The 17620-nt window shown below is 43.6% G+C and overlaps 1 protein-coding gene across 1 annotated transcript; it reads right to left on the bottom strand.

Moving 5' to 3' along the window:
- Window positions 1–1825: 1825 nt before the first annotated feature.
- On the bottom strand, window positions 1826–16736 carry GMFG (glia maturation factor gamma). Its single transcript, XM_018576924.1, has 7 exons — window positions 16672–16736; window positions 10052–10148; window positions 9862–9911; window positions 8204–8253; window positions 5945–6027; window positions 3349–3422; window positions 1826–1938 (listed from the first exon to the last, which is right to left on the bottom strand). Exons 1-7 carry the CDS (start codon window positions 16672–16674, stop codon window positions 1867–1869), a joined length of 429 nt encoding a protein of 142 aa, XP_018432426.1. The 5' UTR covers window positions 16675–16736; the 3' UTR covers window positions 1826–1866.
- Window positions 16737–17620: the final 884 nt, after the last annotated feature.

The following is a 17620-nucleotide window of genomic DNA, read 5'->3' on the forward strand; positions in this document are numbered from 1 at the left end:
TTTGTGTGCCAGATAGTCATGTTTTCATCAGTTTTCTTCATTTCATTTGCCTTTATTGGCGTGGTACCTTTTATTTTAGAACTAGGTTTTGGTTATTTGAAATATATTTAAGGTTAAGCTTAGTTCTTGCTACTTTTACTTGTTATTTTACCACTTTCACTGATATGCAACTTCTGGGTGACTGTTACTATTGTGTTTTGCCTTTTTTTTTGCCTATTGATCCTTCTCATTGTTATATTTCTTTTTTTATTGTTTTTTCTTTAGCCCTTGTGGGATTTTCTGGCCCCTAAAGAGCATTGGCTGTCTGATGCCTTCTTGTGGAATTAATAAAAGGCTTTGATGTTTTGGTGCTCTATTTGGCTCTGTTACACACAGAGTTAAAGATATTATCTTTTATGGATACTTACATTGGTCTTGCTTGGCTTAGGGCCCAGTCACACCATATCCAGTTTGTCCCGGAGCGAAATGCACCGGGACGCACACTGGTTATGGTGTGACTGCACCCTCAATGTAAGCATCCATATCTGATCTCTGGAAGGCTGCTAGCGATGCTAAAAATCTCTGTATTATTTAGCACTACATGTAGCTGGTCTCTTCCATCTGAGGGAACACTACACACTACAGGGAGTCACTCGCTGGTCATTGCCGTCATTCAGAGAATGCTTTGTATTTTTTTTCATTGAATGCAAGGCATTCTCTGATTGGATGAGGAGGGGCAGATGACTTCATGATCTTCACCTCATCCGAGTAGAGAGCACCTTGTATTCATTGAAGAAAATGCAAGGCTTTCTCTTAATGTTGGCAGTACCCAGTAACAGACTCACCATGCTCAATGAGCAGAGGGGAATCCCCTGGATTTGCAGCAACAGTATTTAGCGCAAACCAATAAAGAGATTTTTAGCATCCCCAGCATTCCTCCAGAGATCAAATTTGGACACATGCATTGAGCTAAGCTGGACCAAAAGATCATTCCTGGAGTTAAGAATAGAACTTGGCAGATGTAGGAACAGTTAGGAGATGCCGGGCTAGTTTGCTGTTTGTCGTGTGTGGTCCAGCACAGCCACGGACACTAAAGAATCCACCATACAAAGACTTTCTCAGGAAGGGATTAGTTCTGATGCACTTTTCTTGTATGATGTTTATTTGACCAATAAAAAAATACAAAACTTGTTTTTTCCTCCAAATGTTTTACACTGACGTAAGAAAGCTATTCTAACCACACATACTGTACATCTTTTGACCTTCATTCCTCAAAAAATGCATTTCTGACATTATATTTCACATATAATGTCAATCAAAATGTAGCATTGTCCTTAGCAAAAATGCCCATTCCGATTCCATATTTTCATCTGAAGATCTTTTTACATGCATGATCGGGTTCAGAAAGGGCTGAGGAATGTTAGAAATCAACAGGGATCATATGTTCTCTGCTCCCCAAAGAGGGAAAGACAAAAGATTTTAAAGAAGACCTGTCATGAGAGAAATACGGGCCTCGCCATTGCCGACCCTCTCCTGGAAATGCTAATTGGACTGCTGTTATCCTGACCTGGTGACTTCAATATATCAGTCAATGACCAGGAAAAAGTATTCAGAGCAGGAGAGGCAGGGAAAAGTCATGGATGTTATCTACATCCATGTTCCAGGTCATGTTCCAGGCAGCTAACACTTTCAGAAGGTGAGCTCAGCATTGGCATCCCCCATATTTCTCTCATTACAGGATTTTTTTTAACCAATTAACACTCATACTGGGAAGATTCTCAAATCAGGGTTATTCACATCATTGCCCAGACTGCAAGGGCGAATTGTTGGTGAGACTGATTTTGGGAAGTTGCTCGTCTCTAGCAAATGCATCAAGATCGGTCCACTTCAACGGAAAAAAGCCAGGCGTTCCTTCAGCCATTCCTCCGTAAGGTCGCTGGTGTTTCTGATTTCAAATACCTGCAATCAGCGCAGAAAGAGCATTCTGTATGTTAAAGTGTCTGAAATAAGGAGCATGTTTATTTTTTATGACATATGCAGTCACAATACCCAATGTCAAAGGTCATTACCCTCAAAACCCTAAAGATATACCTCCTACTTGACAAAAGGATGTCATTTTAACATCTGTAAAGTGGGAGAGGCATAGTAAAGTGGGCGTGGCTTGCCCAAATATGGTCAGCTTGGGCACGGTTTGACAGGTCTGGGGTGGGTCTTTAAATTAATCTGATGTCTCACAAGTGCTACCGGCAAGCTAGAAGTCACCAGCACACTCATTATGAGCTTCCATTTGTTCCAAAAAGACAAGCAGCACTTCAGATCCATCAATAGGTCCCATTCATAGTGACAAATTAAAGATCATAATTTTTTGGAGTTCTGGTGACATTTGTGATGCAATAGATATAAACAAAAATGGTGCCATCCATTGATGAGTCACTACAACTTTATAGGGAGGTGTAGAATGAGGAAGTAGTCACAGCTCTGACTCATTCACTTGGGTAACATAGTAGGTGAGGTTGAATAAAGATAAGGGTCCATCCAGTTCAACCTATGTGTGTATGTGTGTATGTGATTGTGTGGGAACTATCAGGGCTATTCTCAAAAAGGTGAAGTGTTTGGAGATGGGAGGAGAAGTGAACAATCTAGGACAACATAGCTGAACTGGAAAGTGAGCTGAATTGGAGAATGTTTCCAGTTCAGCTATTTTGTCCTAGATTGTTCACTTCTCCTGCCTTCTACAAACTCTTCACCCTTTTGTGAATAACCCTGTATGTATATTTCACCTTGAGCTACTAAACCCTGTGAACAACAGGCATTTTAGAGCATATTCCACTTTTGTAAATCAAAAATGAATAAATGAATCCACATTGCAAAAAAAAAAGCATTATAACTGCAGTTATAATGATAGTTAAAATAATAAATGGACTGAAGTCCCCTAACTTGTGCTCCATTGAGAACCATGAGTCCCTTTGGCATGGTGGGATATGGGACTCGCAGTTTCTCCATTCGCAGAACCTGTGAATGGATCTGTGAATGCATTATGCGGCTGTGCGGGCAAAGCCACACACAAATGTGCCGAATTTAAAAAAAAATACAGAATGCTGCAGGGAGAAAAACCCCACAAGTCAGGTGAAATGTGGTATGAAAGGAAGGCAAAGTTGATATGGAAAGCCTGGAAAATGGGTCAAGGAGCTGAGAGCGCCACCTGCTGTCTGCATTAGGAAATACAAATAATGATTCTGCAATCATTTTACATTTAACTATAGAGAAAAATATTTTTTTAATATTTTGTTGTATTTATTTTGTCCTGATAACATAAAAAAAGAAAACATATAATAAAATAAATATAAATGAGATCTGTTGTTTGTTTACCTTAGTAAGCTCAGCGATTTGTACCAGTCTGTTCTTACTACCCGCGTACATCATCTGCTGCTCAGGCTTACAACCTGCTCACAAGGAAAATAGACTGTTGAATATATGGGAATAGGGGAAGGGTCTTATTCAGTAATAGTGCAACGGATAAAACTCAATGGCAACCCAAAGCAACCAACCAGATTGTACTTCCCCAACATCAAATCACTGAAATATTTGAAATAATTCACACTGTGGTCAGCTACAATTACTTATAGTGAACTTGACATTTTTTTGCTTTCAATCAGCTTTCAGAAGAAACGTTTATTGGTTTCAAGTCAATAAACAATTAAAAACGCAGTTAAACCGTCACATTTTGTGTTAGTTTGTGGGCAGAATTGGGAAGTGTTAAATCCTGTGTCATGTTTTCATTGCTGCCTGTGGTGGGTCATGTTGGTTGATTTTACCTCCCAGTCATTACTGAAACAGGAAGTGAAACTGAGAGATATTCTAGCATTCCCATACAGCTAAAGGAGTGTTTTTATGACCATTGTGTCCCTTTTTCCTTACCTTTACATCATTTTCTCTGTCTTTTTGTGACAAAAGGTATGGGAAAGCTCCCTAGTGTGACCTCAAACAACATAACAAAAACGTATGACTTAGGGTTGTATTTATAAAACTTTTGCATAGCCAATCGTCTTGCAAAACCGCATGTACGTTTGTTTTGAGAGATTGGAGGCCAAAACAAATGTAATTAGTATATTTTCTTTCCAAGTCGAATGTAACATCATGAAAATGCCACATTATGGTCACTGGATGGAGCTAAGAAACATAGGCAATAAATACTTATTTCATATGCTCCTCTGCTCCACCTAATGGCCATAATGTGGTATTTTCCTGATGTTACTAGAAAGAAAGCTTACTAATAACGTTCATTTTTGCCTCCATTCGCACACAAACACAAACATAGTAGTTTTGCAGGACAAATGGGCCTGCAAATTATTAATAAATACGTCCCTTAGGGTCAAAAGTGGCAACTAGGGGGCTAACCCTAGCCTTATGTCTCTGGCAACCTGCCACCAGGATAAAGGGGTCCTAAGTCAAAATCCTCCTTCCCCTGCAGTGCAAGTGCCTTCTACCCTGTTTCCCCGAAAATAAGACCTACCCCGAAAATAAGACCAAGTACTATTTTTGGGAATTGCTAAAATATAAAACCTACCCGAAAATAAGACCTAGTTATGACCATTCCCAGTGCCGGTGGTGGCATAAGGGGGAACTGGAGAGGCAGGAGAGTATCAGCGGTGCCCACGGAGCCAGCACTAGAGGAAGCAAGGCGGCACAAAGCCGCAAAAGCTGATGCCTCCTCTATAGCACCCGCTCCTGTCACAGGCGGAGTGGTGCCAAATGCACTCCGCCTGTAAGGAATCAATAGTGAAAGTGGGGTTCGCTCATTCTGCCCAGAGATTGGTTAGCAAATTGCTCTTCCGAAGGTACGGCACCCTTGATTGCCCTGATCACCATATTTTTGTACATGAATACATGTAGACTGTTGTACATGAATAAGTGTGGATTGTTGTACATTAAAAAAAAAAAAAAGACCTACCCCGAAAATAGGACCTAGTGTGTTTTCTTGAGCCAAAAAAAATATAAGACAGTGTCTTATTTTCGGGGAAACACGGTATTGTTCTGTTCTGCTGTCTATTTATATTTTTAAAGGATGTTCAGACATGCACATTTTTTTTTATTCATCGTTAAAGGAGAACTATGGGGTCAGGGCTTTTCCCCATAGTTCTCCTTAGGGTAACTAACATTCACAAACACAGTATAAGGAAGAGTAACCCAGCCAGTCACAGCAGACCGGGCAGCATTTATCCACTGATCAACTGTTATGTTATACCCAATAAGTATCTACTCAGGTTGTTGCACTCTTCCTTATACTGTGTTTGTGAATGTGAATTACCGGGTTCCTCTCCCGGTTTGTTGAGGAGTTTATGCACACCATCCCCCAATATACCAACGACCAAGATAGTTGACCATACTACAGTGGAGCGCTTTCCATGCTTTTTTTGTTTTAGATTGACCGTACACTTAGGGTAACTAAGCTCAGTATACCGCAAGCTACAGCTCGCGGTATACTGAGACGCCGCAGCCGGAGCGGATCCCGACATCGATGTCGAGATCCGCCCAGCTGCTTGAGTGACAGCTGGCTCTGCCTATCTAGAGGCAGAGCCAGCTGTACCCGCTCCCTCCCCCGTCCGATCCGCCAGTCAGCACTGGCGGAGCGGGGGGAATCCAGCCCCTCCCCTGTCACGGCAGAGAGCCGTGACAGGATCGAGAGGTGAGCGAACGCCGGTATGTGTTTGCTCACCTCCCGATCTACTGAGCCGACCTGTGACAGTCTCATTGTCACAGGTCGGCTAGAACTATGAGGTGAGTGAAAAGCACTCACCTCATAGTTCTCCTTTAAATAAAACTATATATCTGCAACCAGTAACTACATATTTCTATTTATATCTGCAGCATAATGGGACCTGAGTATGCTCAATTCTGGTCTTATACAGCACATAGTATACAGGTAGTCTGTATGTCCCACCACTGCCCAGATGTGGACACTCACCGACTGGGCTGGAGAAGATCATACACAGGGGGTATGAGACGCGTCCATCATCATGCTTGTACTGGTAACTGTATGCCAGAAATGTGCCCTCTGGTTAAGGAAGTCAACAAACACAATATACTTTAATTCAGGGTCCCTATCCCTAGGGCCGGATTTGCTAGGGCTTCTGTGAGCAGTGAGCAATGGCAAATTATCTTCCCATTTCCAATGACCACCAAAGTAAGGGGTCATTTCCACACTGACCATGAATGTGAGGCGACACCACAAATGTTACTGTCAACATTTTTATCTGTTATTACCTCTTTCTTTCTTTTTATTTCAAGATTATTATTGAATATTATTTTGTTGTTTAATTTGTGGGGTAATTAAAAAAATTATCAGTCTTGGGTGTCAAATATAATAGGTACACCACATTACTATTTTGTTTGTAATTTAATGTTCTACGACTTACTGATCACACTGGTGAACTGTAAGTTGAAGGTATAATCCTTTTTAGCAGAAATTTCCCAGAGACCTGAAAAATATTTCAAGTGTTCCTTTAGGGGTAGAAAGGTTGAGAAAGGCTGCTGTAGGCTGGCAACACTATGGAGAGCCACGGCTGTGGAACAGAGGTAGGTATCTTTAGGTCAGGTGGGTGCACTGAAAGGATAAGGGTGCTGTGGCTGAAATTATAATTATCCTTCAAAAAGACATAAGGGGGAATGTATCAAAACTGCAACCAAACAGCTTCTCTCTTTCATTTTCAAATCTTAACTGAACAAACTGAAGAGAGAAGCTGATTGGTTGCCATGCACAACTGCTCCAAATTTTGTTTGCTTCAGTCTTGATAAATTCCCCCCACTGTCTCTTTTACCATTCAGGCCAAAGTGATAGTATCTGTGTAAAGTCCCCCCTGATACTCTTCTTTGCTTCCCCCAATGCTACATCCGCTGCTTCAGCCTGTGAAAATACCCCGTGCCTCCGCGAATGGTGGAGCATATAACTTCACCCCACGTGACGATGCTAGGGTTACCCCATGGCCAGTAATTTAATGGTCTGGCTGGTACAAATGGGGCTTTTTGCCAATATTGTTAATGGAAATGGATCATAAGGCTGATATTGTCTCCCAGAAATGGTTGCCATCTTAGACAGTGTTCAGAGGCTACAAAGTTGCTGCTGTGACATAGCTCTAAAGACGTATAGTACATCTATATTAGAGCAGTAATGATGCCACACAAGGTGATGTACTTCCTTTTATTTTTCGGGGGTGCACTGCCACTCTGCAAGCCAGGAGAGAACTTGTAGGTGGTCCTTTAGACCCTTGGTTCTCAACTGGTGGGTTGAGACACAAAAGTGGGTCGTAACCCCATGTTTAGTGGGTCGCCACATGCCTTCAACTCTTCTAGGAGAGAGGCTCATCAGCTTCCCCTTAGCCCAGCACTGTCAGTTCTTGTGCCGAGCATCCATTCAAAATATGCTGCCTGGTGCCGAGTGTCAGCTTGAGCTGGGGTGGGCTGGGGTTATGGCTGTGACTGAGCTCCATCCATACGTGCATTGCTTACAGCTCCCTCACGTGTCCTGTAGAGGTGCCTGGACTGGAGTGACGTCGCATTCTGGCTCTCGGCACATCTGTAGGGCTCACAAGGGAGCTGTACAAGCAATGCACAGATGGATGGAACTCCGTCACAGCACAGTAGCCCACACTGGACCCCAAACTGAGGATCCACTCCAGTTCTGGTAAGGTAGGGAGACTGGGCGGATCTGGAGTGTGCATGTGTGTGTGAAAATGTCTGTGTGTGTGTCTGGCAGTGTTTTTGAGGGCCTATTCACACTAGTACAGTGCCTTAATCGCACAGTCCTGTGCAGTTAATGCACTGTACCACGCAATCGCACCTACCTCCGTTCTGGTGTGGGAGGTGCGTTACGTAGCCATTCATTTGAATGGCATCCCAAATGCATCTCCCACCCACAGTTCTATCGCCCGCATCGCAACGTGGGGTACCACATGCAATGCGTTCCATGGCAGTGCAACATGGGTTGCGACTTAATGACCAAGGACAAATGTGGGTCCCGAGGTTACACAGGTTGAGAACCACTGCTTTAGACCATATTACCAGGTCATGTGAGCAAATTGCTGCATCCCAAAGAGCTCCACCTAAGGAGGATTGGATTAGATGCATTCTTGAAATTTGATTAGCACAAAGGGATTTGCTGATCCCTACCCTTGAGGAGCTACTAAGTCATTTACACTACTATGGGTTACATGTCTGATAAGGATATCTGGGTTGACGTTCTGGTAGCTCATTCTGTAGGTCATCGGGGGAAATATCCTGAAAAAGAAATACAAATTTTAGATCGATGAGATCAGTGATTGGCTACTGCACATTATTTCTTTTCCTAGACCAATGATTCTGAGGGATTGATTTACTAAAGTAAAAAAATGTGTGTTCACTTGGGATACCCAATCATGTGCAAACATGTAAATACCCAATCATGTCAAACCTTGTTATCAAAGCCTATCATTCGTGATACAGTTGACCAGCTAGAGGTAAAATATACATGCATTGGCCCAGGTAGAAGTGAATGCAAATCTCAATGAGGCAGAAGAAGGATTAATAAATAATTCAAAGAATGTTGGTTTCTGAGATTTAAATAATGGATGGGGGTTCTCATCCCTCAAATGTTGGGCAGGTGTTGCCACAAAATAAAATCACATGTAACAGAGCAGAAAGTAGATTAGGTCACCTGGCATTTAAAGTAAACTTCCAATTTAAAGCAATACAGTACTTTTACAATAATTGGACCCCTTTACTGCATAGTGCATTGTATTACAAATGTGAACTAAGCTTTTAAAGATGAAATAAAGTATTTTGGAAAACAAAACTGGCCCCCTGGAGCTTTTAGCCATAATGTGTTAGTATGCACAGGATATTATCACATTATGGCAGACTTACCTGCCAAAGCGATCACCTCCAGTGCTGCAATCCTCCCTCACCGGTGCTACCATCTTCGGCCCAGTCTTTTTCCAGGCTTGGGAGTTTGTGGCCAGTTGATTGGCCAGGCCCTGATAATGTAGCTCCCATGCATGCACATGAGAGTTACTTCATCTAGGCAAGCCTGTATATGTAAATAAACATTTCCAGTCTATTCTGTTATAGAAAGCTTGCCAATCGGTAGCATAACGTCCACTTCAAGCACTGAGTGAGTGTGAAATACATCAGTGGAGGAGTCAGGTCCAACAGGAGTGATGATGTGAGAAAAGCCATGCAGTGTTTCCAACAAACACGGACATGGAAGGAAGGGGAGTAAGTCACATGCTCCTCCATGCTTGGACTTACCAGGTAGCTTCTCTGCTTTGGTCAACTGGAGGAGCAAAGAAAGAGAAGCTGAGTATGTGACGCTGGGAAAAGGGGAGGATTCAAGAAAACCTGTTTCTTACATTTGCATGGAAAAGTACAGGCTTGCTTTAAAGTAAACACTGAAATAACAACTCAAAATCCACAGCCACAAAAAATACACTAGTACATAGCATAGCAAGTCCTAGGTGAGGTCCACCTCAGACGCCATAGATTGTGTTCATGGTGATAATCTTCATATCGGATGAGAGAAGGACAGCGCCGGAATCCACAGAGCGCTTTTGTTTAGTTCCTCATGCAAAAAAGTATTTGCTGCAAACAATCAGCCCGCCATAAACAATCATCAAAAAAACGTGAGAGAAAGACGTAGCACCTTGCGCTTTTCCCTGGTGTTATTCCGATGTTCATTTGTGGCAGCCACAGCATTAGCATCAAATGTGTTTTTGCATACTAACCTATCATCCTCCATACTATCCTATTCTGCTTTCCATCCCTTACCCTTTCATTGACAAATTCACAATGAGGAGAGACAGAGAAGAGGATGAGTATGTGTGCGTGTGTAGCCTAACATGGACAACCCACCTCAAACTCTTCATCCAGGACCACCAGCTGCTTGTCCTTGTCAATCTTCACTAAGAAACAAATGAGAAGGGTGAGTGTGAGGGGTGAAAAAACTGAGGGGGGCCCCTGTATAAATTCTTCACTTGTGTCCACTCGGACTTGGCACCACATGAAGTCCCAGTGCCCTTTATCTCTGTGCGTGGTCACTCACTCAAGATGGCAGCATTATTGGTCTCCTTCCTGAAGCGGAATTTCCTCAGCCGCTCTTTCAGCTCGGGGTCTACATCGCACACAACCAATGAGTCAGACTGGATAAAGGAAAGAAGAGATTGTGATTATTATTATTATTAGACAGGATTTATATAGCGCCAACAGTTTGTGCAGCGCTTTACAATATAAGGAAGACATTACAATCACAATACAATTCAAAACAAGATGGTGAGAAGGGCCCTGCCCCTGAGGGCTTACAATCTAAAAGGGAGGGGCAAGGGAAATATGAGGAGGTAGCTGTGTGGGAATGAATTGTGTTAGAACGTGACGGTTGAGTGGTTAGTTTGAGGTGGGATAGGCTTCCTTGAAGAGATGAGTTTTAAGGGATTGCCTAAACAACAGTTATCTAACAGTTATTTTAGTTCCAGCTAGGATAAAATAAATAAATCAGTGATGTCCAATCTTATTTTAAAGTGACACTAAACTCAGGAACCTTAGAAATACATTCAAGTACATTAACTAATAACAAAAATGTCTCTTATTTGTGTATCACTCGGCTGTAGATCCTCCAATCACCTCTGAATTCGTGCTGACACTGTCCTTCCTTCTGGAGGGTCACTACTTTTGTTCCCAATGGCCCCTGTGTGTGAGTAGCCACCGATCCAAGCTCACTCCCGGGATGAACTACAATCTCATTACAAATTAGTAAACTAAATATAAGATTGTAGTAGAGCTGCAGCTAACGATTATTTTCAAAATCCATTAGTTAGCCGATTATTAAGTTCGATTAATCGGTTAATCGGATAAACAATAAAAAAAAATTTAAAAATGGCTCCAGTGATGGACTACTAGTTTGTATTGAGATTGTACTCCATCACAGAGCTAAATCCTAGGCACCGGAAGTGCAGTGCTTTTTTTGAGGACAGATCACAGCAAGGGGTACATGTTTTATAGTACTGCTTAGGTACAATTAAGGAAGTTCAGGGTGAATAGAATATTATACTCCAATGCTTTAGTGACTTGTGATGTCCTACACCAGCTCTAAGACTGAGAGTTGACCGATTAGGTGACTGCTAATCAGTCAGCTGTCCATCCGTGCTTGCATCAGAGGCCAGTCACTGTCAGACGCTGCCCTCCATAGAGTTACCACATTCCCTCTCTGTTCCTAAAGCACTGGCTGGAGCTACAGGTCGGGAACGAGGGAAATGGAGCTGGCTTTGACTCTCAGTCACATGCAGAGAGAGGCATTTAGTCAGTCGGGTGGATCCTGACAATTTTGTCAGGATCCTTCTCAACCCCGGTAGGCCACTGCCCACCAGGCAACAGAGGGCACCAGTCCACTATCGACTGACTTTGGGTCACAGGAGTACATTAGTAAATATACTCCTGTGACCCCAAAAATAAAGTATAGCCAACATTAAGGGTTGGCTTTACTTCTCTTTTAACATTTATAGATGTGTCCTAGAAGATAGCAATGAAGATCACCAGTACACAAAGGATGAGATAAATCCAAGTGTTCTTTATTCAAAGAAGCATGTCACAAGTGTTTTAAGGAGCCAATGTTTCGGAACAATGCAGGGTTCCTTCATCAGTGCAAACATAGTCACTATTTTATCTTCGTGTGCTGGTGATCTTCATTGTTCAAACTCTGGATTTGCACCACGCCATCCGTGGACGTCACTATGAGCACCATCAAAAAATTACCAACGATCTCCATTGCTGTCTGGTGTGCAGGGGATACCTTGTTTTACTCACTAGAAGATAGCAAATCTTAACAGTGTTGAGTTCAGGTCCACTCTACTCGAGCAGGTTTGGTTGTGCTAACACAGTTGTGCAATTTAATCTGTTCAATTTAATTTTAAAATAAAGGGGTTTTTCCTCCCTCATTGTGAGCAGTATTGATATTAGTTCCAGCAGCTGTCACATAGGAGTGTAATAATCTATTAGATCCTCTAGATGGCTCCAGCATTGCACTGACCTGAAAGCTGGGGGGAAAACCCATCTGCACCTTCCAGTCATTTTAGAATTGGTAAGATCCTTTGTAAGGAGATTGAACTCAGGCATTCTCCATCACATTTTACTGCTGTTGGTCCGTAATGATGCTCAAAACGCATTGCGCAAATGTAGCAAATGTTTCAGGGCTAATGCACACGTAGTAATTACAGCAAAAGTAGAGGGAAAAAATAAAAACAATTGCTGGCAGGTAAAGGATTTTTGGCAGAAGAGACATGCAAAGTCTCTTCTGCTAAAAAAAGATTCTTCCTTTCTCCCCCAGTGATATTTTATTATTTGTGTACATTCCATGAAGTGTGCACACACATTGGGTGGCCACTGGTGATGTGCATGCGCACAGGAATTACATGCTCCCTGACACCAGGCTCATTTACGAGTCAGTAGGGGAGCGGACCTGAGACATCAGGTCCACTCCTCTGCTGATTAACAGCAAGCAGTGGGCAGTGCAATAGCCAGCCTGGTATTGGCTATTGCAATTTGAAAAGGCCAATAGCAGCCTAGCTATTCATTCCCATGCTATCTATCAACAAATAGAAGGGGAAGCATTAGCTCATCTGCTATCTGCTGATTCCCCTGCTATCTGTCATCATTTCAGGGAGGTGCCCTTTCCCCCATCCCCCCATCACTACCTACTCCCCCCCACAGATGGAGAGGGCACCTCCCTGAAATCAGTTTTTGCAGGTTGGGATGTCTGTGAATATGTCGCAAGCATATGAAATATGGTGCAAATAAGAACTGATCGAATTTGGCACAGGAGTCGGGAAAGGTCCAGAAAATAGTGCAGCGTGTTTTATCATTTGGAGCAGATATTTCCTAGGCTGCATAAGCACCGGAATTCTAGCGCAAAAATACGATACTGAATTCCCCTGATTGGCTATTATATAGTTGTGGTCAGAGGAGTAAAAAAAAAAGCCATACAGATCTACAAGCGGTGTTTTTTTAGTCCGTATTCATTAGGCTATACTCTGAATCTGCTTGCAGTATTGAATGCAAAATCTATCCTTGCATAGAAAACAGTCATCGTCTATTACAACCGGGCCGTGGTGACTTTTCATCAAGCTCAGAGTATTATTTTCATCAATGGACGATGGTCATCCAATAAATATTTGTTTTTATCAATGGACGATGATCATCCAATAAATATTTGTTTTTATCAATGGACGATGATGACAATAGTCTCTAATAAATATTTGTTTTTATCAATGGACGATGATGACAATAGTCTCTAATAAATATTTGTTTTTATCAATGGACGATGATGACAATAGTCTCTAATAAATATTTGTTTTTATCAATGGACATTGATGACAATAGTCTCTAATAAATATTTGTTTTTATCAATGGACGATGATGACCAAGGTCATTTAATAAATATAAGTATTATTTCCCCACTTTGTGTAGCAATGAGATGGATTTTTTTTCTTTCTTTCTACAGACTTTGCACATCCTTCCGTCCCCTCCCTCTGTTAACAAAGTGCACTGGGATTTCACAACCACTGCAGTCATAGATTACCCAAGCCAGCTCTGCACAAGTCATGACCACAATTCTGTTACCGTTACAGCGATATCATCCAAATTTCCTGCAGCCTATATTGGGCTGTTTTCAATACTTGACTTCGGTTGGACCAGCATGCATTGGTGGTGTTTAACTGGGGGCCCCGGAGCCATTAAAAAGGTAATACCAAAAATCCTCATCCTTGTGTTACAACATTGTGACCTAAGACTGATATATATTAATGGAGATGTAAAGTCCCAGCATCTCCTCTCCTGTTATAACATCAGCATTGTAATAGGAATACATACTAGCAGGGGCGTCCCAAGGTCGGGTGTCATTGTGTGCGCGTGACGTCACCTCGCACGTGTGCGATGATGTCGTTGAGCATGTGCGGCCATCTGATTGACGCCTGTCGGCAGCCATTTTGCTGGTGGACGCCGGCATAGAGAGGAGGGGACGTTCACCCAGCGGGATGAGGTATGTCGCCGGGTGCCCTCCTCTCTCCTGACACTGTCGGGCTCTCGGTCCATGACAGAGTGCCCGACTATTTTCGACGGGGTGACACCAAAATGACTGTCAGTCACCCCTGCAATGGTGTCTCCCGGGTGCGGGCCGCACCCCCCACACCTCCAATGTGACGCCACTGCATGCTAGAGCTGTTTCCGATAATGCAATCAAAGCTTTCTAAAAAAAAATCCCTTTTATGTAGTAAGTGCTGCCTTCTGTCTGCCCATCACTTCCACCAACTTCCTGGATTCCCAGTGTGCTTTGTGTGTCTTCCCCTGCTGCTTGATGCCATGCAACCTCCATTTCTCAGTGCTTGTTCACACCGAAATCGTGTGCGTTCCAGAGCAGTATGAACAAGGCCTCAAGACTACATATCCCATTGTGCATTACTTCCATACAGGGACGTGCACACGGCCCCGGACGCAGGTAATGCACCACGACATGCAAGTTTGCGGTTCAGGTTCATATATTATGGCGAGTGCCCAACCTATCCACCATGCAGCCTTTTGCTCCACTTTAAACACACTTTAATCTGGCTTCACATGTTCCAATCTGTGGAAGTTTCTTTAAACCCTGTGAACGTATGTCACGTGTCTGTGCATTGTGCCAAGCTTGCAGTGTGACCGGGCAGGGCATTCCATGCATTTTAATGAGCTGCTCTACACACAGCAAAGAAGCCCATGCCGCAGCTCCACGCATTTGTTTTTCCATGTAGGTCGTACATCAAGTTTATCAAAACTGGAGCATAAGAATCTGGAGCAGTTGCCCATGACAACCAATCAGCTTCTCTCTTCAGTTTGTTCAGTTAAGGTTTGAAAATGAAAGGTTGCTGATTGGTTGCAGTGCACAGCTGCTCCAGATTTTGTCGACCCCAGTTTTGATAAAATCCCTTCTTTGTTCCTGCCGCGTTGTGCTCTTTTTTTACGGCAATGTGTGAGCGGGGCCTTAGATTTACAGACACCTGTGTAGTTAAAGGGGGATACCTGAGTGGATATCATTTAAATGGACTCATTTAGGAGTGCGCAAACTCCGCCCCTCAGCTGTGCTTTAACTACAAATCCCATCACCTTTACCTATTTCTTACATAGTTACATAGTTACATCACTATGTAACTATGTAACTATCACACCGCTGCCTCTGGGAGCCATGCCTGTAACTGCAAGTCTTGCATTGCCTCATGGGACTTGTAGTTGCACAACAGCTGGAGGCCCAGAGTTCCCACTCCTGGACTAATCAGACACAATCTCACACTACGGGGTTCAATGATAAAAGTTCTGCCTGGCACGTGGCCAGGTGGATGCCGTTTGCATGCCACCAGCGCCCCTAGATTGTGCTGACGAATATAACACAGGGTGACTGTTCTTGTCTCCGCCCCCTCCTGTAATAAAGACTGGTTACTGCTGCCCTCTCTCCTTGTGCAGGGTGACTGTTCTTGTCTCCGCCCCCTCCTGTAATAAAGACTGGTTACTGCTGCCCTCTCTCCTTGTGCAGGATGACTGGTCTTGTCTCTGCCCCCTCCTGCTGTAATAAAGACCAGTTACTGCTGCTCTCTCTCATTGCGCAGGGTGACTCGCTGGTCTCTGCCCCCTCCTATAATAAAGACCGGTCACTGCTGCTCTCTCTCCTTGTGCAGGGTGACTGGTCTTGTCTCCGCCCCCTTCTGTAATAAAGACCAGTCACTGGTGTTCTCTCTCCTTGCGCAGGGTGACTGGTCTTGTCTCCGCCCCCATTCTGTAATAAAGACCAGTCACTGGTGTTCTCTCTCCTTGTGCAGGGTGACTGGTCTTGTCTCTCCCACCTCCTGTAATGAAGACCAGTCACTCCTAAAAGTTCTGCCTGGCATGTAGCCAGGTGAGTGCCGTTTGCATGCCACCAGCGCCCCTAGATGGTGCTGACGAATATAGGAATTTCCTTGTCCAAGAGCGGTAGTGCTGTGCAAGGATGACTGGTCTTGTCTCCGCCCCCTCCTGTAATAAAGACCAGTCACTTCTGCTCTCTCTCCTTGTGCAGGGTGACTGGTCTTGTCTCCGCCCCCTCCTGTAATAAAGACTGCTCACTGCTGCTCTCTCTTCTTGTGCAGGGTGACTGGTCTGGTTCCTGCCCCCTCCTGCAATAAAGAACGGTCACGGCTACTCTCTCCTTGCGCAGGGTGACTGGTCTTGTCTCCGCCCCCTCCTGTAATAAAGACCAGTCACTGCTGCTCTCTCTCCTTGTGCAGGGTGACTGGTCATTGTCTCCGCCCTGTCCTGTAATAAAGACCGGTCACGGCTACTCTCTCCTTGTGCAGGGTGACTGGTCTTGTCTCCGCCCACTTCTGTAGTTTTCTACAGGCAGCCTGCAGTGGGTGGAGCCTGTTGGGTCCCTCCCACAGCTCTGCTCTCTGCACAGACTATGCTCTGCACAGTGATGATGTCACCGCTACTTTTACAAGACAATATCTAAGTTTGTAAAGCTACAAAGTGGTTTTATATCCTTTGCGGCTTTTGAGGAATACACTTCAATGAAAGTTCATGTGCCCGGAGTTCAGCTAATTGATTTCACCTCATGACATAACTCTGCAAAGCTGCAATAAGTGACCCAGCGAGACAAGACAAGAAGCATCTTACCATCCTGCAGGGCGTTTCCTCCGCGGCTGGGTTCCTGTCTGCCGGTTTTGTACCTCTTGCCTGGATGACAGCAGGATGTAAGGGGCAGGAGGAGGAGGAGAGGGCTGCACAGCAAAGTACTGTCTCTGCAGCTGCTCAGAACATGCGTCCCGTGACCACATCCTGTTATCACGACCATAGTTAGCTGCAATTTAGCTGACGAGGAACAAACATGGTTCAATAAGGAGAGAGGAGACAGAAAGACAGATTTTTCTGTAAAAAATGAAGAGACAAGTCACCAGCACTCAAATGATTTAAATAGATATGTCCTTTTTAATGGACAATTATGCCACAATAATCAACAAAGCCAGATTTTTCTGTAAGACATAAAGAGAAATGATTACATATATTGAGTTACTATCGCCTGACGTGACTTTTACAGATTTTTGCTCTTCCATATTTTTATTATTTTAATAACTATAAAGCCTGACTATAGTGGTCATTCAATGGGATCCGTTTAGCATTTCTGGATCAATATTATTAAGTTTTCTAAGGTTGCCCAAGGCAACCAATCAGCTTCTCTCTTTCATTTTCAAAGCTTTACTGAATAAATCCAAGACAGAAGCTGATTGGTTACTATGGTTACTGCTCCATATTCTGTCTGCTCCAGTTTTAAAAATCCCCCCCACAGTGCATTACTCTTTGCTATATTATGTTTCTACTAAAGCTGAACTCCGAGAACAAAAATCTTCACTGGAATATATTCCTTAAAGGAGAACTATGAGGTGAGTGCTTTTCACTCACCTCATAGTTCTAGCCGACGTGTGACAATGAGACTGTCACAGGTCGGCTCAGTAGATCGGGAGGTGAGCGAACACATACCGGCGTTCGCTCACTTCTCGATCCTGTCACGGCTCTCTGCCGTGACAGGGGAGTGGCTGGATTCCCCCCTCCCCGCTCCGATCCTCCA

The sequence above is a fragment of the Nanorana parkeri genome, unplaced genomic scaffold (assembly GCF_000935625.1).
Source record: "Nanorana parkeri isolate BGI_ZX_2015 unplaced genomic scaffold, ASM93562v1 scaffold80, whole genome shotgun sequence".
NCBI classification, from domain to species: domain Eukaryota; kingdom Metazoa; phylum Chordata; class Amphibia; order Anura; family Dicroglossidae; genus Nanorana; species Nanorana parkeri.

Excerpts from the sequence above, each read along its gene's own strand:
- GMFG (XM_018576924.1), bottom strand. Across the intron at positions 9,912-10,051 it reads CAATAATGCTGCCATCTTGA|TGAAGATTGACAAGGACAAG; the intron begins GTGAGTGACCAC and ends TTTGTTTCTTAG. Across the intron at positions 3,423-5,944 it reads GATCTTCTCCAGCCCAGTCG|GTTGTAAGCCTGAGCAGCAG; the intron begins GTGAGTGTCCAC and ends CCTTGTGAGCAG.